Source organism: Ornithodoros turicata, chromosome 2 (genome assembly GCF_037126465.1).
Source record: "Ornithodoros turicata isolate Travis chromosome 2, ASM3712646v1, whole genome shotgun sequence".
NCBI classification, from domain to species: Eukaryota; Metazoa; Arthropoda; class Arachnida; order Ixodida; family Argasidae; genus Ornithodoros; species Ornithodoros turicata.
Window position 1 is genome coordinate 100,193,166 of NC_088202.1, and position 27,348 is coordinate 100,220,513.

The following is a 27,348-nucleotide window of genomic DNA, read 5'->3' on the forward strand; positions in this document are numbered from 1 at the left end:
GCACGAGGCATTATGATCGGGAAGGATCATTTTGCGATTTGAATGTGGCCTGCTGCTGTTCGTAAATAGATAAGGCACGTGAGCCACCGCCATATCTCAGGTTAAAATGTGTCTTGCTTCACTGGAAGCAGAGTTGAGCGTCCCGTCCCTGCAACTTACGTGCACAGGATACAAAAAAAAGAAAAAGAAAAGGAAAGAAAGAAAAATAAGGGTTCAGCGTAGCATTGTGCGCGCTGTTGTGCAGCGCACCACCCGTAAACTATGCTACCGTGTGCAAATAAACGGATGTACTAATTCGCCTGCTGCTGCTTCTTGTTATCTCTGTTCGAAAAATCCTGTTTCGTTCAATCCCAAGCAGCACAATGTACCGGAAGTCGAGTGCAATAGGGGTGGACGGTATGTGTCTTATCAATGTTCTTTAGTTTCACCAGTCTGTTCAAGGCCTTCCACCTACCCGTCCACCCCTATTGCACTCGACTTTCAGTACATTGTGCTGCTTGGGATATTGCTTGTCTCCTTGGAGCGAAATATTTGCCCCCGTCTCCTATCTGTCTCGTTATTCTTCGTAATCGTTTTACTAGTTATTGAATCTACGTAAAATGCTATAAACTGACTTGATGGAACCACCGTGGCACGAGCTTAAACCCTCATGCGGCCTCGCTTTGGTTTCGTGAAAAACTCTCTTCGCTATAACGAGTTGGGCTTGTACTACGGTCATGTTAGGATCATTGAGGTCCTTTGATCATTGAGGAGTTACTGCGCGTGTAACCACTGCACCACTGTAGTGAGGCACATGCGTATCCGTGGACGCAACTCACGAAGAAGCTTCGCGCGAGCTCACTTCGTCTTGTGGCTCCGAAGCCCACCATAGAAGAAGTGCAGGACCACTTCTGCAGCCAAGCACGAGTGCCGTGCCTCCACGAAATATGTGAATGCACTGAAGAAGGAAGTGATGCACTAGTCATCCTGTGGTGTCGAGTTATACGGAGTGACTTGTGAAAGGTCGGTTCGTTTATTCCGTGGGAAGCATTACCCCGGGTCAAAGGGGGGGGGGGGGGGGAAGAAATACATATATATATACTACGTCTACGAGAGAGGTCGTTATGTGATATAAACGTTCTGACGAATGGTTTCCACGAAACGCCAAGACTCTTCCCGTCTTATAGAGAAGCAGTAAAGGTGAGCATTATTGTAACTTCTGCTCGGGTTTGTCTGCGAGTCTCAGCATAGAAGATACAATTTCAAAGGCCCCTCGTTATATGTGATCTCGCCGACACGACATTTCAAGAGTTAGTTCAGGCCCCAACCTTCAACTCTCACATATAGAAAATGTTATCGTTATTTTTGAAGCTAGCGCGCTCCAACTGTCGCGCTAGGGCACGTGAAAACCGTTTTCGTTCGTCGGGATTTCAAATGAACGTCGCAATGGACCATTTCTGGGTACGCGTATGCGCATGCCCAGCCACTACTGGCGGCGGCCGCCATGTTTGTTAACATGAAAACAGGCTGTAGGCTGTGACGCGAGTTGGCGAAGCTTTTTCTCGCAATGCCTATAATGCGTCAACTGCCCAAACATGAAAGGCATAAATGTCGGTGTATGGTTCTTCCGTTTCCTACCGTGAAAGCATCGCCGAAGGAAGCGGGAGCTTTGCATTAGCGCTACTGGGCGCATGAAGAAAGATGGTTTCGTGTTTCTCCCTGGTTTTCTTTTAAATAATCAATCAATCATGGTTTCATGTGGATGCATGACGACGAAGAACTCACGTGGCACCCTCTCCGTCCCAAACATCTTTCTCTTTGCCGGTGTTGGCGCATGCGCTTTGAGGCTGCTCGCAATGCCTGTTATATGTTGTGTCGAACTGTACGACCGTCGCCATGACAGTTGGCATGAGAACGTGGCGTGTTATGAATATGCCTTAACAAGTTTTCGTGTTGTTTTCGGGGTGCATCACGTGCTTCCAGGATCAGGCTAACAAGTGTTATCCTGCTATATCCTCAAAAAATGCCAGCTACGCCCATGTTGTGTTAATTTGTCATCATTGCTTCGTCGTCTTCTCATCATGTCGTCTCTCGCCGCCAGGAGCGACGCGTACATGAAAATGGTCCATTAGCCTTCGCGCTAGATCGCGCCAATCATGTCGAGACTGGGAGGTACCCGGGTTCGAATCCCGGTGCCGGCTGTGCTGTTTGCGGTTTTTCCTGGGTTTTCTTCAGATGCTTTCAGACATATATCGGCACAGTTCCCTTAGAAGTCGCCCCAGGACGCACATTCCCCCAGGGCGTCAGTCGTGACGTTGCTCACCTCTGTGAGGCCGACAACGGCGAGCCCTTTCACCAGCACCACCACCAGCTCGTGGCGAATCACGGGCCATGTGATGCATTTGACGCGCGTTACGGAATGTTGACAAGCCCTCGAAATGTCGGCTTAATCGCTGACAGGTTCCATTGCACGATGACGCTTACGGTTCGCTGTTGGTTGCATCACGATGTTGGACGTTATTCCGCGCTTGATTGTGGCGAGTGTGGGCAAATGGCAATAAGCAAAAAGTTCCCGGTATATTAAAAACATGTTTCTAAAGATGATTTATATCCCGCTACGCTTGTACCTTAAGAATTTAGAAATTGGAAATGAAAGAAAAAAATATGGAGTCCCAGATGTTAAGAATTTAACGCCTCTCTCAGGGGTTTGTTTCGTGTTTCGTTTCTTGCAGATTGTCGTTTTGCCTTCTTTTAAAGATATTTGTAATCTCTCCTAAACGAATATGTGCGCGAAAAGACGGTTTTCTGAGAAGTGTACGGCGTGGGCATTTACCTGCGGTTGCGATTTATCAAGTTATTTAAACAGCCTATCAACAACAATCACATTTTTTAAACATATTAGTGTACATTGCATCTGTGCCGTCTCGGAGTACTTTCCTCAGTAAAGAATAATAATCATAACTTTATTTTCTTCGCTGTACTATCCCCATTTTTTTCTTTCAATCATCATCATCAATTTCTTCGCTGCTTCGCGCACTTTTTTTCTTCTTGCAATCACCATTCGTACAATAAGGAAACATCCGCAAGAGGCTTAGCGTACGTACACCTTTATTTTCCTTCTTCTTCCTATACGGTGAAAGTGTATGAAAGTCTTCCATTGCCTGATCCTCAGTAAGAGAGAACCTTTCCCGCACCTTTTTGGCGTGCCTTGAATTATGGATTCTGTCAGTATGTCCCTCGACGAAGTCCACGAATGTGCACGTCCCACATCCCACGATGGAGCGAGCGCAGTTTTCTCGGCTTTAGTGTCTCTCACTCATCCTCATCCTCTTTATCTATTGACGTGTGCATGCTAGCGATCATATATCATGCAGTGGCACAGGCGCATAGACTTCCTTGAAGCTAGATCCTATGCAATAAATGTAATGTATCTTCAAATTTTCATCGCGAATGCAGCCCCACATAGAAGCGCATCGAATTCGCCCGCCATTTCACCCTATAAAAAGCATAAAAACAATAATAATAATAAAACAATAAAAAGAATAACACAAAAAAAATAAAAATAAAAAACGCTTATACGCTCAACATTCCTTCTAGAGCAACTAGAAGGGAAATGCGCATTTTGCCATACTGCAACTTTAAATCACCGTGATCCACGCGTAGCACCCAAGAAGGCCGACGTAAATTCACCGAAAGTGCCGTGTCTGTCACACTTAAGCCACTCAACCTTTCCGCGACAAAAGACAAGAGCTTCGCCTAAAGCGCCTTATACAGCTCTCTCAAAGCAATATATAAACGTCATCTCTCGTCGCCCCATTTGTCTCACTGTCGCTTTAATTCCTCATTTTGCGCGCGGCGACACCAAACCACTCTCCGCGCTAACCGATATTTATATTCCCGACAGCGCTCGTATACGCACGTCCATCGTCTCTCAATCAAATACACGTCCGAATCTGGACGTCACCTATACAGCCTTTACGAGAGGATGAACGTATTTCGAGTTGTATTTTCTCGTAACACGTCCCGCTGCGGCAATTACGAAACGTGCCTCTGTTTACGGCGGGACTGAGCGGCAAGACCGTAAAGTAACGCCGCCGTAGAGTCAGTAACTTTTCGTCAAGGCAAAGTTATGCTCTGTCTCCTTTTGTTAAACGACGTACAAAAGGAAGACTCTTTCCTTTGCTTAGTTGACACTCAGTGGGCGTTCCGTTTGTGTCCCGTATGCATATATATCGTATATCTAGTGATATACGTTTGTTGTCGCCGAATCGATCCGAAAGGCAAACAATGAAAGACTGCGATATGTCTGCCCTGAACGTAAACTTCGGAATCACAAATGTACTTCGCAAGCGTCATAAAAGACGTCTACGTTTCCGGTATATCATAAGGGGAAAATGGTTTTCCTGAGACGGGCCCTTTTTCAGATGCATCCATTCAATTCGATTTGTGTTTCGTGTGTTCCAATCGCAAAAGTGACGTAAATGCGTCAGTAATGCACTGTCGTTCTATATGGCAGGGACGAATCTATAGATCTAAGTGTCGAGACTTTTTGGAAGATACATCGATGTGAAGTGGGTTCGATCGAAGAAGGTGGGTAACGTGCAGAGACGCCGCAATAAACTTCTTCGTGAATGTTTTCATTCTATACACGGAGGCACAGTGTTGCAGTCTCTGTGATGACGTATATGGTCATCTGGTGCGCTTCAAGGGCCCCTCTTTGATTTCATCAGCCACACAGCTGTCTCAGCTGTACAATCTGTCTGCCTGTCTGTCTTTTATTCTAGCTATGTGTCCCACAAACTCGACAGCAATGTCGTCGTAGTCGCCCGGTCTGCTGGAAGCTCACTCGGGACAATCGAGAGCTGCTGGACGGTGATCCAGCGCGCCTTTGAGCGGAGGGAACGGCAAGGGTACACGCTGCAGTAGAGTGCGCTTCAAGGATCAAAGAGAGGGCCTCTGGAAGCGCAAAAGGCTCTGGGGATCCCCAAGCGCGGAGCGAGAATACGGTGGAGAGGGAGGGCTCCTTGAAGCACGCTAGGCTCTAGGATTTTCTGAGACTGGAGAGAAATTATGGGGACTAAACAGATCGACTTAAGTGGTCATATGGCGCACTACGTATCACACCAATACCACAGCACATCATGTTTCCTTGGACTCGTCCTCGGTCAGTAGATATCGTGAACTGCCGGGCTGCGCTTCAGGAACCCTAGAGCAAAACTTCTTACGTTACCGTCATGTTACGTTATGCCCGCTGGTGGCCCACTACGATGTCACTGTTCGGTCTACCACGCCCCTTCACGTGCCAAGGGCTGGCTGTAGTGCAAGACATATGAATGACCTGAGAACGAGCATAGGAGATAATGCTCCCAAATGCGGCAAGCTGTGTCTCGGGCTGAGACACCCATAGCGGCCATGAGGGTCGAATGAGCCGCTTCGATTCGCGACTGGGGCCTCGCCATCGTTCGTCAGCATCCCTCTCTTCCTCGGGTGTTGTTAGATATTGTTGACGTCAGACGCAAGTGATGATCCATGGCTCCCATTCCGTATAGTTTGTGTTTCCTAAGTTTGTCCTTTGTTTATCGCTTTGGTCTAGATTCTCCATTTATTTATTCTTGTTGCTGGGTTTGTCTGTGTGGGATTTTAGAGGTTTTGATATAATATAATCTAATCTTGAGTTATATTGAATCTAATCGTGGTTAGAGCGTTAATCTAATGTTGATTCGATCTTGGATCTAATCTAATCTTCTTATGAAAATAAAACAACAAATCAGGCTCCCAAATTACAGGCATCAGTGTGAAGCTCACTGTTATGTGTATTTCAAGGTTCACAGTTCGCTAGCTCCATGGAGACTACCAATTTGGTTTCTCTAATCGAATAACTTCAGCAGAGATGGGCTCACATAGCCGAAATTGCTGCCCAGTAGACGAAGAGTGATAGCCCTCCGGTAGGCGCGAATTGTCTCCACATGGCAAGACGTCGCCCCCCCCCCCCCCCCCCTTCCTGACAGGAAAACCATCCGACGCCCACGCTTACTAACTTCTAAGAAACACGCACTGCTTTTGTTTCTCATTGACTTCTTGCATAACACGCATCGGGGTCAGTGCGGGGACCGGAGCACAAACAACACTAGGGGGCATGACTAACGTGTGTCTTCTTCGCTTACCCAACGATAGATTAGCTAAAGTACGGGCTACGTTCTGTGGGCGTTTAACGCATGGTCATCCCGGATGTCCAGTATGCGAGCATTGCCTATATTATCGCCGTTAACGTAATCTATAACGTACTGTATGGGCGAGCCTCAAGAGCCGTGCTTCAGTCCCCAACTTTCGCGTATACCTGCTTCGTCTCTGAGTTGATTTGCAGACCTCCGGTAGTTAAAATTACAATCTCGCGTGCGAGGACCGGTGCGCACGGCACAACTTTTCCATTTGTCGACGCACCTACTCTATTGATCTTCAATTGTATCGTTCTGTTGCGCCCATTTTTGGTGTTGCTGTACAGTTACACCCTCAGAAAAGATGCGCCGAAGGAAAAAGAAAAGGCTCATACAGTAATCATCTCTTCACCGTAGAATATCGATTAAGTCAACCTTCCGACGACGACTACTGAACGATTCATGAAACCCTTTGCGTCACTCCAAAGAGTTTGTCTGCGCCGATGTACTGGTTCGCGACAGGCAGCGTCATTGAACACGTCCGCTGAAAACGCGCAGGCGGGCAAAGAAACAAAGTATCATCATAGACGCCGCAATAACGTAAAGACCTGCAAAGAAGTTGGTAGCCTTTTCCAATTCTGAAGTTTTCCGGTTGGCCGATCTTTCAATGTTCGCCTCAGACAGAACGCCATGTGTCCCCCGCTTAGCAATGGCTTTTTTTAACCTTATTTTTAACTTACTCTTTCTTTCTCAGCTGCCCTTCAACCCAGAACCCAGGAACCATCTTTCTTTAGCATACGTTCGCTTGCGGACGAGAATAAGTCCGGTGTAAATTGGTTTTGTCCATTGTTTGCTTAGCGTCGTATCTACACTATATCGAAGACTTCTTTCTGACGCCTGCTCTTTTCATTTCTCTCAGACTCAGCATTATTCTGGTCGTGTGCTTCCGGAGTTCGATGCTGTGTGCTTTTCTTGACGCTGTTGAAAGAATTTATTGGTCGCTTCCACTTTGTTGCACTTTTATATATCTATATATCGTCAGATGAACAGAATGTGTTCCTTCGAAGCAGAAGTCGGCAGCAACAACCGAACAAGGATCAATACTGCTGGACGCCCTGCGTATCACAATCGCTCGGCTCCCGTTGCTTCGAACCTATTTTTTCGGACACCGAGAGCTCTGAGTTGTACATTACAATTGGTAATGTAGGGGACAGAAGGTAGTAAAATCCTTTGCTCTGCCGTGTCCTAAATAGGTGTTGACATTTCCTGCTATCTGCAGAACAAGTGCTGGTTTTTGCGCTGTTCGTGCAACGCTCCTGGTGCTCTTGTCTCTTAAGACCGTTCTTATGGCCTGCGAAACCGCATGGTACAGCTTGGGACGGAAGTTTAGGGAACACCGGGGTGTCGCATTTCTCCATTGGAGCGACACCCTAGCAGCAAAAAGGAGCGGACACACATACTGAAAGGTGGATAGAATTGCCAGTAACCTGTTTCTTATTCTGTGTCGTCTTGGTAGGCAGCAGGGAGCCACTCCGATGAAGAAATATGCCAGTGCCGTGTTCCATAAACTTTTGTCCCAAGCTGTACGTGTGCGTACTACATGGCGTAGCGAGCTCAGCCCTTGTTGTGCTTTCTGGGCCTCCTATATGGGCGATTTTGGGAGCTGATCGAGAGCATGGATCTCTGCATCCTGAATGATGGATCACACACGTTTTTGCGGAGGTCCTTCACTACGGACGTTCTGGACGTCTCCTTCTGCTCAAGAGATATCTATAGGACGCTCCATTGGTACACGGACCTTGATGGCAGGGGAAGCGACCACGTGCCCATATACATCACGTATGATGGATATTCAACGAGAGCGGGATGTAGAACGGCGAAATTAACAGACTGGCGTTCGTTTCGTACAGCATGTGGAGATAGGGCCCACCCTTTGCTTTCTGTGGATCAGCTAGAGAATGTCATTGCCGATGCCCTTGCCTCGTCCTCTAAAACAGTCAACGTGTGTTCTGGTCACTTAGGGTCTAACCCTCGTGTGGAGCAATTACGTGCTGTCCGAAGGCGCGCTGAACGTAAAGCTCGACGGACAGGAGATCTTTCTGATATACAGGAAGCAAGACGCGCGAGTAGGCTTGTCCAGAAAGAACTCCGAAACCTTGACCGTCAACGGTGGCGGCACTTCTGTTGCTCCTTATCACCTTTTGAGAGCCCTGCTCGGATATGGAGAGTCGCAAGAAGTTTAAAGGAGAACCCTCCAGTTCGGAACCCACTTGGAGCTCTTGCGCTCCTAACATCTACGTCTGAGAAAGAGGTGGCCAGGGAATTCTGCCGTGTCATTACGAAGGGAGCCAATGTAACCAGCACCGAGGAGTACCTAACCCATACAGCCCATGTGACATCTATTCTCGAGCATGCCAACCCACCAGCTGTCCCTGCCTTGGATATGGACTTCTCCGTGGCAGAACTTTCGTCAGCCATTTCAGCTGCATGCAAGAAGTCTTCTCCAGGCCCGGACGCCATTACATACAGAGTGATCCGAAACCTTGACCCTACTTCCCTTCAGGCCCTGCTGAACATCTGCAATCACTCGTGGAGGCATGGACAGGTTCCTAGGCAGTGGAAAGTCGGCCAAGTGGTACCGTTGCTAAAACCAGGAAAACACCCATCCCAATTGACATCATTTCGCCCGGTAACTCTGACCAGCTGCTTGGGGAAAGTTATGGAAAGAATGGTCTTGCGTAGAATTGAGTGGTGGCTCGAAAGCCGTTCCTTCTTCCCTCAAGAGCAAGCTGGGTTTCGACGGCACCGCAGTTCGATAGACTCTGTCCTCGACTTGGTCACGTCGGTGGAAGAGGCACGACGAGGCAGGAAGGTCTCGGCGGCGGTATTTCTTGATGTTAAGAGAGCATACGACACCGTTAGCCATCCATCAATCTTACATGCTCTATACAGCGCTGCGCTCTCACGTACAACGTTGCTTTGGATAGCCGATTTCCTCAGTCAACGAGGTATTTTCGTCCGGACAAGACAAGGCGACACAGAGCAATTCCCCATCTCTCAGGGGGTACCACAAGGAAGCGTCCTAAGTCCGCTCCTCTTTAATGCTGTTATGGCGGGCATTGGAACCTGCATTCAGCGGAAAGTCAACCTGTCCCTGTATGCCGATGACATCTGTGTTTGGACTACAGGCACTTCCCGTCCAGCACTCCGTCAGCGTCTTCAGCGCACGTTAGATGCCATTCGCCTCTACTTACTCCAGGCAGGAATGGAGATATCCGTAGAGAAAAGCGCAGTTCTAGCCTTCACGCGCAAAGACATGCATAGATATCGCCTGTATATTGGTGGAAGCCCACTGGAGCAGGTGACACATCACAAGTTCCTAGGCGTGACTCTATCATGGAATTTGTCGTGGAAGCGCCACATAGACGTCATTGAACAGAAAGTCCAACGCTGGGTCAACGTGATTCGTCACTTCGCAGGTATGAGATGGGGGCGAGACGAGAAGGATCTCCTCATGCTGCACAATGCCCTGGTTCGTGGCTCAGTGATGTACAGCCTTCCCGTCCTACACGGACTTCCTCAGACACTGATTCAAAGGATTCGAGCCATGCTAGCGCGCAGCCTTCGGGTATGTCTTGGGGTCCCACGAGGCGCTGAAACCCGTCTAGTAGTGGCTGAGGCCAGGGACATCCCCATTGAGGTTCTCCGTACTCGGGAAACTGCACGCCACTATCTGCGTCTACGTGCCCATCATAACCGTCACACTCTGGTTCGCAAGCTTCACGCTAGACGGAACGCGACGGTTCATGCTGCTGTGACATCATTCAGACCTCATATCCCCAAATTCATAGTCGACCAGACGGCACCCAAAGTGCCTCCATGGACGTTGCCACCGCCGTCTGTCACTGTCTCCATCCCCGGTCTCAAGAACAACAAAAAGAACTATCCTGATTTTATTCTTAGGCAACTTACCCTTGACTTCGTCGAGGCTCAATACCGCAACAGTACCGCTGTATACACGGATGGTTCGTCGACCAGGGACACTTCATCTTCAGCCTTTGCCATTCCATCACAGTCTGTTACACGTGGGTGTCGTCTATCTCACCGTACCTCATCGACATCCGCTGAACTTTATGCTATCTTGTTATTTTTGACATATGCGGAAGACTGTGAACCGCGGCACTGGGTAATTTACACAGACTCCAAAGCAGCTCTCCTGTGCATTAAGAACATGGGCATCCGCGGTTCCCTTGCCTCAGTGGTGATAGACATCCTGTGCGCCCTGAAGTCCCTACAAGATCGCTCCCACTACGTTGCCTTTCAGTGGGTTCCAGGGCATTGCGGAATAACTGGGAACCACGAGGCCGACGCTGCCGCTGCCGCTGCACACCAACAACGACCTTCTATGCCCATTATACTCTCGAGAGGAGACAGAAGATCCCTCCTCAGGCATTTGTCCGATTCCTGGTCTACCCTACAGTGGCAACACGACATTCCAACTATGTCCTCTTTGGGGAATGTAGACCCAACGCTGTCATACCGACTGCCTGCAAAGCTTCCTCGTCCTCTGAAGTCACTCATCCACAGGCTACGTCTGAATGTGGCCTTCACTCCGTCCTATCGATACCAGCTAGGCTGTGAGGCTAGCCCTATGTGCAACGAGTGTGGCGTACTTGCCAACGTTGAGCACATACTCCTCAGCTGCCGGACCTATCTCAACGAGAGGCGTGCACTGCAGTCGCAGCTTGCCACCCTTGGCTGCCGCCCCTTCAACTTGTCGACCATCCTCGGCCCTTGGGACACCGCGGCCGACTCCAGGACGGCCTTACGTCACGTGGTTGACTTCTTTGAGGCGACAGGCCTAAAGGACTCACTATGACCCCAGCAGCGCCCTCGGACACTCCCACCACCACGATCACGTCAAGCATCGTCATCGCCACTTCGATCATTCCCGTCATCTCTCATCGTCATCACTGATCATTGTCACCACTCATATTAGACCCCTAGCTATGGGGTAGCGTTCCACTCCTAGAGTGGAAAACCTCCCCACTTCATCATCACAATATATATGTTGTTGTTGTTGTTTGGGAGCGCATCTCCCGGTCGCATTTCTCGGTTCCCTACGTACCACGCACGAGACAATATTTTCCAATATTATTACTTAGGGATTGCACACGCACACACACATAAACGGGATGATGATGTGGTGGGTCATTCTCCGCCGTCATGGCGGTACACTGCCCCATTGCGCTTGTGGAAGAGATGAGAAAGTGATGATGATGGAAAGGTGTCCTATTAGAGTCCGTCCATTAATCCAGTGCTGGAGAGTAACTCAGCAACAACTCGTAGGCCTTGCATCATATGTGAGGGGTCCGACCATGGCCCGAGAGTTTTGGCTAAGTCGAGCTGGCGTTGGTGGACGCGTTGGAGAGCAGTTTTCATGAGGGAGCGCTCGCGATAGTACTGTTCGCAGACCAGGAGGACGTGATGGAGGTCACCGCGTACACCACACGTGGAACAGAGGGTGGACGCGCCGACACCGAGGAGGTGTTTGAAAGCCGTTGTAAAAGCCACATTAAGTCTCATGCGGTGGAAGACTGTGGTAAAGGAACGCGGCATTCGGCGGGGAGAGTAAGGGACAATGTGGCGTCAACGGAGTAAAGCAGAGAGTGGGTGGTGATGTCAAGTTGCCATTGGGATTGCAGAAACGCGTTTACAGATTGACAAAAGGGCAAGGGTGCATGCCAGCTGGTACATGGTGAAAAAATCTGGAACCCGAGAAAGGGATAGAGGAGGGACAGTTCGAGAACGTGTCGTGTCGTCCCTCCTCTGTCCCTTTCTCGGGTTCCAAATTTTTTCTTATAGATTGACTTGTGCACCTAATGTGAATCCGTGACGCTTTCTATGTTTTCGTCGGCCCAGTGCGGTGCTGTGCTGTGTACTAGCGGGTACTACAGTTAGTCGCATGAGCGCGACACTCTTGTCCTGAACTTGTGAGATTATGAACTGAATCAATTATGTAACGCGGTTTTGATTGATATGGTTTGCTCCCTTAGTGCTTCTCTCGCAAAGTAGTGGGGTTCAGTAAAAGTCTGTTTCTCCCTGTATTTTTCGAGTGAAAAAATGAAATCACATACTATTTGATTAGATTTCAGTGTCAAAAGTCAAAACGCCAAAGGTCGTCAAAATAAAATACAATACAGGACTTCACCTATGGCTGCATAGTAAGCCAGTGCTTTCATGTGACGTTTTTGAAATAATACATGCTTGCTCAGTATTGTATTCACATCGACTCAAAACTTTCTGACACGCGTATTTCAGTTGGCCTTTTTTTTTTTTTTTTTTTCTCTCTCTCTTTTTTTTTTTTTTTTTTTCGTGCGGAGCTAGACACACGTACCAAGCCTAGATACAATGCATTGGCAGTGGGAAACGTACTGGAACAAATCATCTCGGCCTAGTCTTTCATGCTCTATTTTGTGACGTCTTGTTTATCCTCGAAATTCCTCCTGATCGGTCACCGAACGGAAAGACACCAACTCTAGCTGTCCATGTCGTCCTACCTGGACAACCTACAAATGCAGACTGGCACATTCCAGCGAACTTCCCGGTGCTCGTTAAAACTAAATCACGTCGGACTTTTCCTCTGTTCCTTTGAGGATGAAAAGCGAAGGATCGGTAGCCTGCGTGCCAGACCGGTAATTACGTGACTTCGCTTTGCGGGAATGCTAAGCTAAATGAAGACGAAGGACAGCGTTGCCTCGCGCATGCTTCATGCGCTGTGACAGCTTAAATCGGCCAATCAGGGAAACGCTTCGCTGTTTTTGCTGCAGGGTAATCCCGCTAGGGGGTCGCAGTCAGCAAATGGGAAGTTGCATTTCGCGACTGCTTGTCTTTATTTTCTTCTTTCAGTGTTGCGGTGTTGTTTCTCAGGCTTGGCAATTAGGAGCCCCCTTGTATTTAGATGCGACACGTGGTAATTCCGCTCGCGATTGCTAAATCGCGTCTGCTCCCGAGGGCTTGCTGCCGCTGTGAATCCGTAATGCTAGAGACTTCAGTGGCGCTCACCAACGCGAGAGCCGTCCTAATGCTTCTCATAGCGAGTGACACTGTACAGGAGCTTTGTCGCGAGATCAGCGTTGTGGATCATGCGTCTGATGGCTGCCGAAGACGCGGTTGGATTAAGGCTTCCTTCGTATGTATGGGTGTTTACTTGACGTTCATCACGCGCTAGCAGTGTTGTGCTTTCCCGTAGCGGTTGGTACGGCAACGATGTGTCTAGCCGTCTACCCTGTTGTCTGTGTATTTAACGTGCGTTCATGGTGCACGGTTCTTTGATGGTCCCGAGGGCCGCATGGGTTCCGCGTTCCTCATATTAATTAACGTGTTCGGAGGACTCCGGCCGCATTTATTCTTAACGTTCCTCGCTTAAGTTATTGTGCGCATTGTAACGTGTGAACAGCACAGTTCCAACTGAGTCTCAAATAATATATTGCGTTAGGCGAACGGCAAAACAGCGCAGTTTCTTGTGTGATCAAATGATGGCCAATCTTCTATCGTGTAAATGCATTCACTTGTTTGTTAATGAAGTTTAAATTCTACACGGAGCACTTAATCGCGTTATGCTGCCAAAAGGCCCTTTCTCAAAGCAGCGAAGGAAATTTAGAAGGTTTTCATGCAGCTTCCTACCTACCACCGTGGAGGTAACTGAAGGTCTCCAAGACGTATACATGTAAAATTACGTATATTCATACTAATTATGAGCGGAAAATACAACTCGGTTTTCGGCCATCATTTAAAACAGTCGTGGCTAGAAACGTTGAAGAAGCAAACGCACCTACTAAAAAATGACGAAACTATTGCGAAGCAGTAATTGCTTTAAACCAAAAAGGATGATATAGCTGTACATCGGGCCTTCTATACTCGTACGCTTTCAGTGAATGTGGTCTTCGTCTTTCACTCTACAACCGTTGCAGCTCATAAAATTTAATCGTCCATTTAATTACCGTTTATTCAACGTGTCACGTTCTTCCCGCGATTAGTTCGAGTCATAAATCTGTACTTTCATGCAGAGTAAAACTGCGATCCATGCGTCATTCTGTTAAACTGGAATCAATCTATGATATCGGCGTGAGCGTAACTGCAACGACGCTAAGAAAACCTCACTTTCATTCACCTTTTTCACCAAACATCACCGCATGAGAGCTGTTTTTCTTTTTTTGTTTTCATTTATCAATGAAACGTGTGGTTCTTCTTTGGACGGAGTATATGACAGCCATCCTTTGCGGTAAAGACAGCTAACAAAGAAACTTTTGTTGAGCGATATGTCGACATTATGCAGCAAGCGCTCGAGTAATAATGAAAGGGGGGGGGGGATCGGCAACGTTAGGTTCGTTTTATAGGCTAACATAAATTTCTACTTGCCTTCCAAGTCTTTCTTTTTTATATATTCCATATCGTCTTTTCATAATTTGCTTCTTTTGTCTCCCGAACAGCACCCAGGCCGTATAAGTTCAAGCTTGATAGCAGCCGGTCGTTGCAGAGGCCATTCGACGGCTGAAATAGCCGCCATTTCGCAGACCAAATGACCGCCGTTAGGGAATTTTCCCCCAGCATTGTATCGTTCAATTAGCTAGTTAGGCCACTTCTGATCGATGTCATGCGATATGCCGCAAAAATTTATTGCAGTCAGGCTAAAAGCTATAGCAGGCGATCCGCATAGCGGACGACAGTCATCAACATTCGCGGAATGGGTCATTGTGTCACGTACAGCCAGCTGCGAAAACGTTTGGAACGATGATGGAACCTTGCTGCAGCGGTTGCGAGTGAATTTGGACGGATTGTTTATCGTTATCAGGAACAGCCATGACATTTTGAAGAATACATATTCCCCATCGAAGGGAGACACATTCCGTCCGCCGCGGAAGAGAGGCGCATCGATTCGTCGCTTCTCCTGCATACACTGCGTTAGTGCAATGAAAGCACGCTTTACAGGAGACCTTTTCGGCACACGCCGTCTCGCTTCGTTCCCTATTTGTAGAGTGCATTTAAAAATATATTATCAGCAGCACCCATGCGACCACGGCTGGCCCTTGTTGAAGCCATAGTGTAGTGTTGAAGCCGTGGTGTATGTCACACCAATTCTTCTCCAGGATTTTTCACAGTGCTAACTGGTTCCATGGGAAACGAGAAATGTAGTATTCGATTCCGACCCAGCCACCCTCTTCCAATAGAACTTTGTCAGAAATAAACCAACAGACCTTACTCTGAAGGCTGTCTCTTGAAGCTTTCGTGATTGCAGTAAACAGAGTAGAATCAGTGCAGAAAAATCAGCTAAAACACACGTTTTGGGCAAACTCCACGATCAACTGAAACTTCTAGCTTGAGCGCTACGTAACTAAGCATAAAAATTGAAGTTGATTGAACTGAAATTGAATTATTCTTTGGGCATTGTGCCATGCGCGTTTACGTGCGGAAGCTTTATAGGGTTGTCGCTGGCGGTATATTTGTGGCAAACTCTTTCGAATGGCTAATAATTTTTTTATTGAACGCCCTTTAATGTCCTGTCAAATTGTTAATTTATTTTCATCGCTACGGTGGTGGTTACACAATTTTAGCGTACCGCACGCACAGCCCGACGATCACGTGGCAGTGGCACGTGACAGCACACCTATAAAACCACGCACAGACTTATACGGAGTTAAGGATATCGCTTTAATAACCTGATCTCATTTAATTATATGAATATAAAACAATAATACATCACCTTACGTGCTTCACTTCCTCGCACAACCTGTGAGGATTCCCTGTCGCAGTCCTCGTAGTCATAGGAATATCGTCTTTCACGTTCAAAGGGACAATTCGTTCCCTCGTGAAACCAAAAAAAAAAAAAAAAAACGAAAAAAAAAAAACGCGCTATATGTGTTGGTTTGGTTTGGCTTGGTTTTAAGAAAAAATAAAATGGAGATTTTGGCTTCACTAATGTGAGGCCCGTAACTCCACATTACTTGCACCAGTTACTTTGGTGGTGGCTGGACGTATGCTGAACATCTCCCCTTTCAATCCCTTGCGTTCAATGTATTTTCTTTGTTTTCAGTATTTTGCTGTGGTACCTGCAGCGCGGCCGGGCGCAGCGGGAGGAGCATATTACGGGAAGTTGCGATTGGCTCGCGTGACGTCTCATGACGTTGCTTCAGGGCTGGCGATAGGCAGACGCGTCTCTGTCAGGGCAACGGGAACGACCTCTTGTCGTCACATTGCTCTCGGAGCGACGTCGCGCGTTCGTCATTCTCCGCTGAAAAGCGTACTTGCGTGGACCTCGTTGCTTCCAGATACCTACAATACCTCATACCGCTCGAGCTGCCGGAAACTAATGCACGGACCTGACAAAGCCCGACAAACACTACCGTCTGCAATAGAAATCAACGAATCGATGCTTGGAGAGCAATTTATCCCTTTAACGCTCGTGTACAACAGGCTTAACTCTATGTGTCGTCTTGAAGTAGCTACCGAAGGCAAAGACCAGGTAGCAGTTTTACGGTATGACTCAACGTCATTGACGAAAGGAAGCACATTATACTCCATCGCGTTCCATCTTTCCAAATTTCAAAGTGGAGAAAGTGGGCTAGGCATAGCTGACAAGCGCAACCTTATGGTACAATGGAAACGCAAAACATATACGCGTTATTGTTAGTATCATTATTTTACCGTTTATTTAACTACTTGTTGTTTCACGGCCGCGTCTGCACGCTATAGCGAGCAAGTCTGAACTAAAAGTCCGAAGTTATGGTGCTGTTTTATGGCTGGAATGAAAAGAAGTGGCGTGCTGTATATTACATAGCGCATCTGCTTTTTGTGAGCTCCTGTCGGGTTATTAGGGTAGGTGGCCGCCATCCGTTGAATTAGGCTGGCTGCGCAAAGTAACTCGGTGGGTGTAATTGGGTTGCACTATTCAGATTGCGGTAAATTGGAACACTTGGTAGCGAAATCCTGCGTTTTCATGATGGGGAGCGCCAACTATGTATTATTGTTTCTTTGTGTCTTTTCGGATATGTGCTTCACGTTTTATTGCGGGCTTACGGTTCAAAAAGGCAAGTTTTATAGAAATCAGAAATTCACCCAAGTAGGTTCCAGGACCACTGACTTGGTCGAAACTTTTGAACTACGTGTTGAATTCCATTACCTTCTCTGATCTCTCTGGACATCATCTCTGTTTTTTCATCATCTCATCATCTGTTTGTGTAGGTGTACTGGGGTAGCCAGTTCGACTTCGTCGAAACTCACATCCTCGTTTTTTTCTTTATCACATCACATCACCACTCACTCATGCTTTCCCCGAATGAGTTCGGTAAATTACGTATATTAACTTAAGATTAGGTCGCAAAATAGATCAATAGCCTGCAGTAGCAGCGTATCGATACTCGTATTCCCCTCCCGGGATTGTCTAGTATGGTAGTTCGTATAGCAAGTCGATTATATTTCCCACGTTGTTTACTTTTGTGGCCAGAATAAGGGAAACTCCGAGTTGATATTTATGCGTATTATCCATATGCTTATGAAGGTGCTCCTTATTATGCTTGCCGTAGAAGAGCTACCTCTATCTCGATCTCTGTCTGTGCGTGCGTATATATATAAAAGGGTGTCCCAGCTAACTGCAAACATATTTTTTAAAAATATATATCTCTTTTTCCAAGATGAAATCAATTGCAATATAGCATATGCTGAAGGGCACTCCCTAGGAGGGCATTAGCACTGGCACTGGCAGCATTAGCTCTGGGCAGGGCACTGTCTTCGTCAGGACAGAAGTCTTTTGTCCTGACGAAGACAGTGCCACTGTCGAAACGTCGACCCCTTGCCCATTTTACTTTTTAACGTCTCCCCATGTAATGAACTAGTGTTTGTAACTTCCCTAAAACCTGTTTCCGCGAACTTCTATATATATATAGAGAGAGAGAGAGAGAGAAAGCACGCGCGGTGGGGAAGGCGGTCTCTTGCACCGAGGACGTCATACACACTATCGTGTACAAGCATAACGAAACTTGAGTCGCGTTAACAACGCGTTCCTGCTTCCTCTTTAAGCGAACATGCTTTCATATTGTGATTGGCGCTAATGGCTATGGCCCAGGAGGATCCTTTCCATTCGAGTCGTGTTGTGCGTGACTCGTACCGGCATAGCCTGAATATCGCCCCTGTAGTGTCAGTATAGGAAGCTCTCAACGACTTCCCTCAGTTCTGCTCGTCGAGGAGGGTCATAAATGTTTAAGCTCCTTCGTATGATGCGTACCGACGAAGCCGAGCTAAAAAGAGAGACTGCGACGCCTCGACACAGAAGGTCGGAAAACACTCGCCATAACAGCACCATCAAAGTGGAGCCGCTGTCCCAAGTTACTTGCTCACGCATGCAATTTCACGTGCCCTCACGAACAGCTATTCATGTCCGCACGAATGATATCACCATCAAATCTCCGCGAATTCTTTCATCTCTACACGTGTTCTGCACCGAATTATAGCGCAGATCGCGTCTACGTACTTCCAGTATATTCACGTAAACAGTTCGTTCAGCTCACTTTGGTAACGGAGACGTAGTTTACGTTACGCTTGGTACAGAAGTGGCTTCGCATCCTTCACCATATGAATCACCACAAGGTAATCAATCTATAATTATAAAACTTGACGTAACCCTGTATAGTCAAGCTGTCCTCTGCACGACACTCGAGGTCTCTTTCCCCCATACACGTCATGTAGATGCGCCGCCTATCTCCCTGAGAGGCAAGGGGCACATCTAGTTGCACTGACGCACCTCACAGCTTGACGGCCGTTCACTTGCGCCCCATGTGGTCCAAAAGCTCCTCAGCAAAGTTTAGATTCTGCTGATGCGCTTATTTCTTACTACAGTGCTGCTCACTCTTCTATTTTGTCTTCCTCCCCTTTTACGAGAGCCGACTCGGCCGTAAGTGCGATTTCAGAGCTAAATGGCGTGGAAACTCCCGAGTATATTGTCTATATAGCCGAACGAAGTGGGAGGGATTTAAGAAGGCAGCGCCCGGAAGAAACGGCGAGAGAAGTCATGGCCGCTTCCTCCAGGGTGAATTTCAAACTGGACCGTTATGGGCCAGCCATCGTGCGCAGTCAGTCGGGGTCAGGAAAGCAGTTACGTGTGAACGGGACGCAGCCATTTGGAGGGAACTCACGTCTTCCATCTCCTGAAATGAGTGGCTCAGGTTTTTGCCCGATCGTTGCGCGGAACGAAGCAGTCTCAATGGCAGCCCGTGCCTGATTTTAATGCGGAACTTTAAACATCGGATTTTTCCTTTTTATGGAAGGTCATCGTCTATAAATGGATGCCTGTGAGTGGGCATCGCAGACGGAGACGCTAAGAGAGGTCTGAAGGAGGCAATGGGGAAAGGTAAACCCTCCTGGAAGTTTTTCTCCCGACTTCTTTTATCACGACAAGTAGAATATGAAAGCGCCCTCTTGGTCACTTACTTCTTGCAAACTTCTGTCTGACAAACCAACGTATCTTTGATCGCAGACTTTGTATATACAGGGTGCTTGCTCTAACGTGTCCAGAAATTATATTTAAAGCGAGTGATAAAAGGAAAGCAAGTGGTACTTCCCTGCTACTTGGGTAAGGAACAGGTACTGCTTCACCAGTAGGACCTGTTTCTTAGTCAAGCAGCTGAAAAGTAGCGCTCTTTTCTCTTTTATCGCTCGCTTTAAATAAAATTTCTGGACACGTTAGGGCAAATACCCTGTATACTCGTGTGTATGCGGTGAGGCCCGAAGTGCGTTTGCAAACTGCCTTTGAAGCTGCCTACTTTGAATACCATGGATGCTATAAGCTCCGCACTGCTTTCCGCTCTGCTTTCCGCTCTGATTTCCTTTATTAGTACTTTGGCATATCAACTTAACAATTGTATCTTGCCCTCTCTCTCACGTTGTCATTCGCGCTTGAAAATTGGTTGACTGCCTAGCTATCTATATAGCGTGCAAAACTATTTCTTTCCTGTCGCCGTTGCACTCCACGTCCCGCGCAAACAGTCTTCATCCCACCGCACAATAATGCGCAGCTTTGGGGACAAACACAACTCGCTATACTGTAACTATAATCCTACTACAGGATTTTCCAATTTCACCGAACCTCTCGCACGTAGGAGCTCCCGTGGAATTGCCCCATTCACCGCAACGATATTGAAATTCGCGTGAAACTACCTTCGGAACACGTCCCTCTTGTTTACAGAGCCCCATTTTTAAACCTAGAATTACGTATGGTCTACGGAAGAACGCGCACGCGTATTCCCAGGTGCGCATTCGAAAATGTCGCAGGTGCGATGGAAGGGAGGAGGAACGCGGAGCGATACTTGCGAGGGTGCGGACAACGTCAGAAGCCACAAAGGAGGAGCTCATGGGCTGTCGGTCAAAATGCGTTGTTGGCACACTGCGCGCAAATCGCGCATTCGGTGTTCATTTTCATGTTTCCGTAGTTTGCGAAAACAGTGTGCCCGCAAATGCTGCAGACATGGAATCTGAAATGCCCTATTAATGACGCAGTGGAGCACATAACTGGCAAAGGCTCTTCCTCCGCTCCTTGGTGGTAACCAACGTCGTGCTGAAGACTGGGAGGTGGTGGGTTCGAATCCTACCACCGGCTGTTCTGTCTGAGGGGGTTTTCCGGCAGTCTTTCTAGACGAACGTCGACATAGTTCCCCTAAAGTCGACCCAGGACGCATACTAGCCCCCCTGTCCCCGTATATTCCTGCTGTCCTCTCTCCATCTGTCCACGTCTGTACCTCATTCATAGCCACAGCTGCTTCGCTGCGCTAACACGGAATTTAAAAAAAAAGAAATATATTTAATGTTCTTCGGACACCGCTTTAACCATCGAATGTAACACGCAACCCCTCGAAATCGCCAGCTATAGTATTGGATCCAATATGCTTTCTCGATTCGGAAAATTTGAGTAAGGCTTTCACTTTTCATCGGTGGTATCGAAGGTTGACCGCACTCTACTTACGTATGGCTGTGGGTTATGCGATTGGAAGTTGCGGCATCCGGCAGAGCGAGCTGGGCATACTCTGGATGGATGAGGGGCGGTGTCTCTCTCTTCGCCATTGCAACGCGCTCCTCCTACACTGCATTTTCGGCAAAGATAATATTGCGTGCTTTACTATAGGGCGGGGACGGCCCTCATCTCCGTGCCGCCCGACGAGTGAATCAGTCTTACCATCTTTGCGGTCCGGTGAACGATGAACAGAGAAGACGTAGTTTGTCGCTGAACAAACTACGCCTAGCTCTACGTCTTCTAAATTAGTTCGGCTTACTCGGTAGGGTGTGCTGTAAAGAAATGTGCGTGCCTTTCGTTCTTGCTACGAGGAGGTTGAGTAAACCGTGATTAGGTTTTCGGTGCTTGTAAGTCACGTCGATGCTGGTATGCATGTGGAGAGGTCGAAAATGGCTTCCGCAGCAGCCTGCAATACCCCAAAGAACGGCTATGCTTGTCTCTATAACAAACGTGCTTATCAGAGAATGTACTTATGTACGTCGATGTCCGCTTCGGTGAGGGCGTACTTTTTCATATCATGTTGTGTCGTTGTTGCGGAGTAAGCTTTACGCGTTGAGCTCTGGGTGAAGCAGCCAGCATAGGACACTACATGGGCATTACCTTCGATCATGCTAGGTAACGGGTGCATGCTTCCTTCTGACATAAAATATATCTGTTGATGGCGTAGTCATTACGTTCGATACGGGTGACTTAGAACGAATTTGTGACGCGAGCAGCATGTAGCAAGCTACCATGCACAGCCGGTTGCGGCCATCACACCGTGCAGTGCGTTATCCTCTTTTTTGTAACGCTTGAACCAATTCAAATCAAACCTTCCCGCTTTTATTTATTTATTTATTTCAAAATACCCCCAAAGTTCCCTTGGGGACATTACATGGGGGAGTGTGTTACAATAATAAACAGCATCACGAGTATATGTACATCACATTTAGTACAGAAAAATAGTAAAAGCAAATACATAATGTAAGATAATAATGTGACATACAACGAAAGTTATGCATGAATTTTTACCACGTGTTATCATGTTTACCATCTGAATAAGAGTTATAATGATAACAGCATAAGTCAGTATGCATCTGCCGGTACTTCTACATTTTTTACTTCATCCTCATATTCTGACATCCTCGACACTGCACTTGGGCCCATAAAATCTAGGTGAAAGCTACCAACCGTTGCGCCTACGTTAGAGTATCTAGGATGCAGACACGAACTCTTGCATCTATAGCGCACTGTTCGAATATGAAAGTTTTATTACTTTCATTGCTACTAGACTACGTCGTAGAATTTCATGAGTGCAGTGCGTCAAGTGTAGTGCATAACTTCCTCAGCATATATGATGAAGGCCATATTTAAATGAAGTGGCTGAATTCGCTGCAAAAACTGAACCAGGCGCTTGATCTGTCTCTTGGGGAAAATACGAGAGCTACGGATGTGCGCGCCGAACTATGCACGAGCTCTGCTTCAATAATGGATTGTTTAGCGCCATTCAATGTAAGCTAATAATGCCTGCATGGTGTCCCGCTATTTTTACGTGTTTTAGCTTGAGTTTCCAAATAGCTGCGAGACTAGCAATAATTTAATAGGACAGGCTGTGACGCATAACTGGAGAGATCACCCCCTATACAGGTTTGGCCTGCTACACTTTTACCGAATCGCCCACGAAGAACTCATTAATGGGACGTACAATCCAAAACATGTCTAAATCGTAACATAACTTCTGCGAAGGTGTTACTATACGCTCGTGCAAAATCCACGTGCCCTATTCATTCATTGCTGGATTTGTTGCTCACCAGTATCAACCCTATATACCCATCACAGCATTGAGATAGAGGCCATTGTGCAAATTGACCGAAGTCTATAGTTAGTCTTGTTTCCCGTTTCCTTTGTCCTATCACCCTTGCGTATGGATTTCTCGTCAAACATCTCGTCGTGCAGAGGCAAGAGGCGATCTTGGGGGCCCTAATGGTGAGGAGAGAAGAAACACGCTGACGCAATCTGTTCTTGTTTTTGCAGAGGACCGAAAGTTGTTCGTTGGGATGTTGGGGAAGCAGCAGTCGGAAGACGAGGTGCGCCAGCTTTTCCAGCCATACGGCACAATAGAAGAATGTACAATACTCCGGGGCCCTGATGGCCAAAGTAAAGGTGAGTGCATCCTTTGATGGCGAGCCTTCCTACACCGGGCGTAACAATTCAACAACAATTATATTCTGACGATGAAGTGGGGAGGTTTTTCACTCTAGGAGTGGAACGCTACCCCCATAGCTAGGGGGACTAATATGGGTGATGACGATGATGAGAGATGACGGTGATGATCGGAGTGGCGATGGCCATCCTGATCGTGATGGTGGGAATGTCCCAGTGCGCTGTCGGGGTCACAATGAGTCCTTTAGGCCAGTGGCCTCAAAAAAACCAACTGCATGACGTAAGTGGACCGCGTGGACCGCGAACGAGTGGACCGCGGTGTCCCAAGGGCCGAGGATGCACGACAAGTTAAAGGGGCGGCTGCTAAGGGTGGCAAGCTGTGACGGCAGTATGCGGCTGTGACAGCGGAGGAGTATGTGCTCTACATTGACAAGTACACCGCACTCGTTGCAAATAGGGTTAGCCTGATAGCCTAGCTGGTAGCGATAGAACGGAGTGAAGGCCACGTTCAGACGTAGCCTGTGGATGAGCGACTTCAGGGGACAAGGAAGCTTTGCGGGCAGCTGGTATGACAGCGTTGGGTCTACACTTCGCAAAGAGGACCTGGTTGGAATGTCGTGTTTCCACTGTACACTCTTAATCTGGTGACGGCATTTCAGCGTTAGGAAAATAGCATTTTTTTAACGACAGCCTTCGCCGTCACAGCTTTACGCCTTCCTACATGACGCCACTGAGCCGTCAAAAAGTGACCGTTTTCTTAACGCCATTCTGGCGTGACGCGTTTTCGTGTGACGGCACTACAACGTTAAAAGCACTCGTGATTTCGACGGCTACACGCCGTCAGGATGTGGCTGGCGTACACCGGAACCGGCATCGCTGGTTTACGCGCCAGCATCGTGAACGGTGGTGGAACCAGTGCTCAGGTGTCTTCCAAGTCACCTGCCACAGTAATTTGTCACTCGCCTAGAAGAGATCAAGCTGAAGAGGCAAGGTGTAGAATGGCGCAAAATGAAACGTAACAATGCAAAGTTATTATGTGTATTATATTTATTACACGCCGTTTTTACATTGCCGGAATACATGATGCGTCAACGAAGTTATGAGGCTGGTTAACGGTTGCACAAACAGTGGAACGAAGTTACATGGGTCATTTCGCACATCTGGAGCTACAGGCCCTAACCATTTCCGATGCTAAAGGAACACAAGGAAGGAATATTACACGTTGACTAACAAAACGACATTTCATCACTTCGTAAAATTTGCGAAACTCACCAGAAACACTGTGCTGCTCATTTCTAACGGCATGCATGTGGTTCAGAGCTCCTGTGGTTGGATTTGTACTTTACATTTTTTAAAGGGCAACAATAAACACACGATGAAATAATCACTCCAACGTAAACTAATTGTACCTATAGTCACTCCAATGCTGATGTCAGTCTCATCCCACAAGTGAGCTGTAAAGGACGGCGTGTCCTACAGATGCAACATGTCGCACTTAGAACATCAAGTCGAAATGCTTTGCAGGTCTAGTACATGCTTTTACAGCTGCAGTGCTCGAGACAGTTTGCTCGAGATGTGCTCTTCGTGGACCGAACACCGCTTACCCGAGAGCGTGTGCGCTGTCGGGGGATGGCCACTGTAAATACACCAGCCAGGGCTGGGTGGTGCCTCCAAGACAGCAATTCCCGCTGGGTGAATTCCGAACAGTCGCAGTTCCCTTCCCTGCACTCTCCTCGACCGAAACCCTAAAGGTCTATGTTGGTGTACTCCATATCCTTCGGTGGTAGCCCGTCACCGCATTGATGTAGAGTATGTACCTACGACACGCGGAAGCCCATTTCATTGACAAGCTTCTCTTCTTCTTCACAAGGTTCACCAACCTACAGAAATTGAAATTGCACCCACCCAGTGATTTCCCCATTCTTCACTGGGGGGGGGGGGGGGAGGGGAGCTTTCAAGGGGGGTATGCTTGGTGAAGGTTCCACTTACGGAATTTTTCTTAGACACGGAAAGAATCGTGGCACAATGGTGACATATCTGCACAGCTTTACAGCACAGTTGTATTTGTACATGTTATTATGTTACAACACAGTACATTAGAATACAAATTCATTATGAACGGCATTTCAACATTAAGATGCATAATCACACGACTGACAAAGAAAAAAGACTAGCACCTTGTCTCAGGAAGCCCAATGAATACCTAGCAACCAACGGTGAAAACAGACGAAAAAAGCAGAATACCTCGCTTGATTGAGTTGGGCGCAAATGGTTCTTGATGATCCACATTGAGTTTACGTGCCATTTTTACGCATTTTTGCTCGTATATGCGCGCAATATATGCACTGAACAGTCACTTTCAAATGATTTTGGACAAATCTGTGGTACGATCATCTGCATGACTGCTCCTACAACCCAAGTTTGACAGTACAGAATGTAATTCGCTGCGCCGAACTCACTACCAGAACGTGTTGGTGACCGAGCTGGGTGGGGTCACCTGAGAAATTTCAGGGGGGGGGGGTTGCAAAAATGAAGGGAGGGTGTACACCCTCCTAGGGAAATCCCGGCACTCACCTTCCAAGCACGTCGAGCCTGCGAGCGTTTTGAACCGCCAAAAGTTCCGCTTCCCAAAGAACAAACTCCGAGCACACGCTGGGCGCATGCCAACAAGCCAGAGCACGCCCTCTCCCTCTCTCCACCAAGCGTCGGCCATTAGTTTCACAGGGGTGACACAAACCCGCCATTGTTGTAACTACCCTCAAGCGGGTGCTTTTGGCAAAACTGCCATCTTGTCCTGGTCGCACGTCATAGAAAACGTCATTTTCAGGTCATGTGACTTTGTTTACGTGTCGTTTTGCCGCTTACCGACGTATTTCCGTCGTCATAACTCCAAGAGATGGACGTATTTTGGCAGCGTAAACTATGCGGTGCTTCTTCCGCAACATGGTAACCCATTTCTCCTTAGTTTAAGCACATGGCATCGGCTCAGTAAGTCTTAATGCGCAGTCGTCATCACATCTTTGGAAATCAACAATAACAGGCTTTGTGTGCAAAACTTTACTGCAAGTTTTACTGCAAGATTATCGGATAAAAATAATTACCGTGATCGAAAAACATCCAAAACGTCGTCCAGAAACAACAACCGCATTGTTTACAAACGGTTTGGCCACCGATCACGGGCGCCGCCATCTTTAAGATCACGTGTGCCTTGACGTTTGCTGTGACGTGCGACCAGGACCTGTCCAGGATGCATTGCGTTCGTCCAGCACGTTTTCGTCTACGGAGGAATACATTGGATGCCACCCCTGTGGGTGACACAAACCCGCCATTGTTGTAACTACCCTCAAGCGGGTGCTTTTGGCAAAACTGCCATCTTGTCCTGGTCGCACGTCATAGAAAACGTCATTTTGAGGTCATGTGACTTTGTTTTCATGTCGTTTTGCCGCTTACCGACATATTTTCACCGTCATAACACCAAGAGATGACCGAATTTTGCCAGCGTAAACTATGCGGAGCTTCTTCCGCAATATGGTAGCCCATTTCACCATAGTTTAAGCACATCGCGTCGGCTCGATAAGTCTTAACGCGCGGTCGTCATCACATCTTTAGAAGTTGTCAACAATACGAGGCTTTATGTGTAAAACTGCACGTTTTACTGCGAGATTATCGGATAAAAATAATTACCGTGATCGAAAAACATCCAAAACGTCGTCCAGAAACAACAACCGCATTGTTTACAAACGGTTTGGCCGCCGATCACGGGCGCCGCCATCTTTAAGGTCACGTGTGCCTTGACGTTTGCTGTGACGTACGACCAGGACCTGTCCAGGATGCATTGCGTTCGCCCAGCACGCTTTCGTCTACGGAGCAATGCATTGGATGCCACCCCTGTGATTAGTTTCGAAGGCGTCACACGCCGATGTCGCTTAGTATCCCATTGCCTTTGGTGATGTGACGCTGAACCTCTGCTCGGCGATGCAGATTTCGACGCTGATATTAAAAATGACGGAGAAA

General features: G+C 47.6%; 1 protein-coding gene across 11 annotated transcripts in view; it reads left to right on the forward strand.

Annotated features, from left to right (window-relative positions):
* Window positions 1-27,348, forward strand: part of LOC135385833 (CUGBP Elav-like family member 4) — a 455,429-nt gene that overhangs the window by 368,536 nt on the left and 59,545 nt on the right. For all 11 annotated transcript variants that reach the window (XM_064615382.1, XM_064615379.1, XM_064615375.1 and 8 more), the window contains one exon: window positions 23,206-23,334. In XM_064615382.1, coding sequence (XP_064471452.1) covers window positions 23,206-23,334 — 129 coding nt within the window. The remainder of the gene's footprint in view (window positions 1-23,205; window positions 23,335-27,348) is intronic.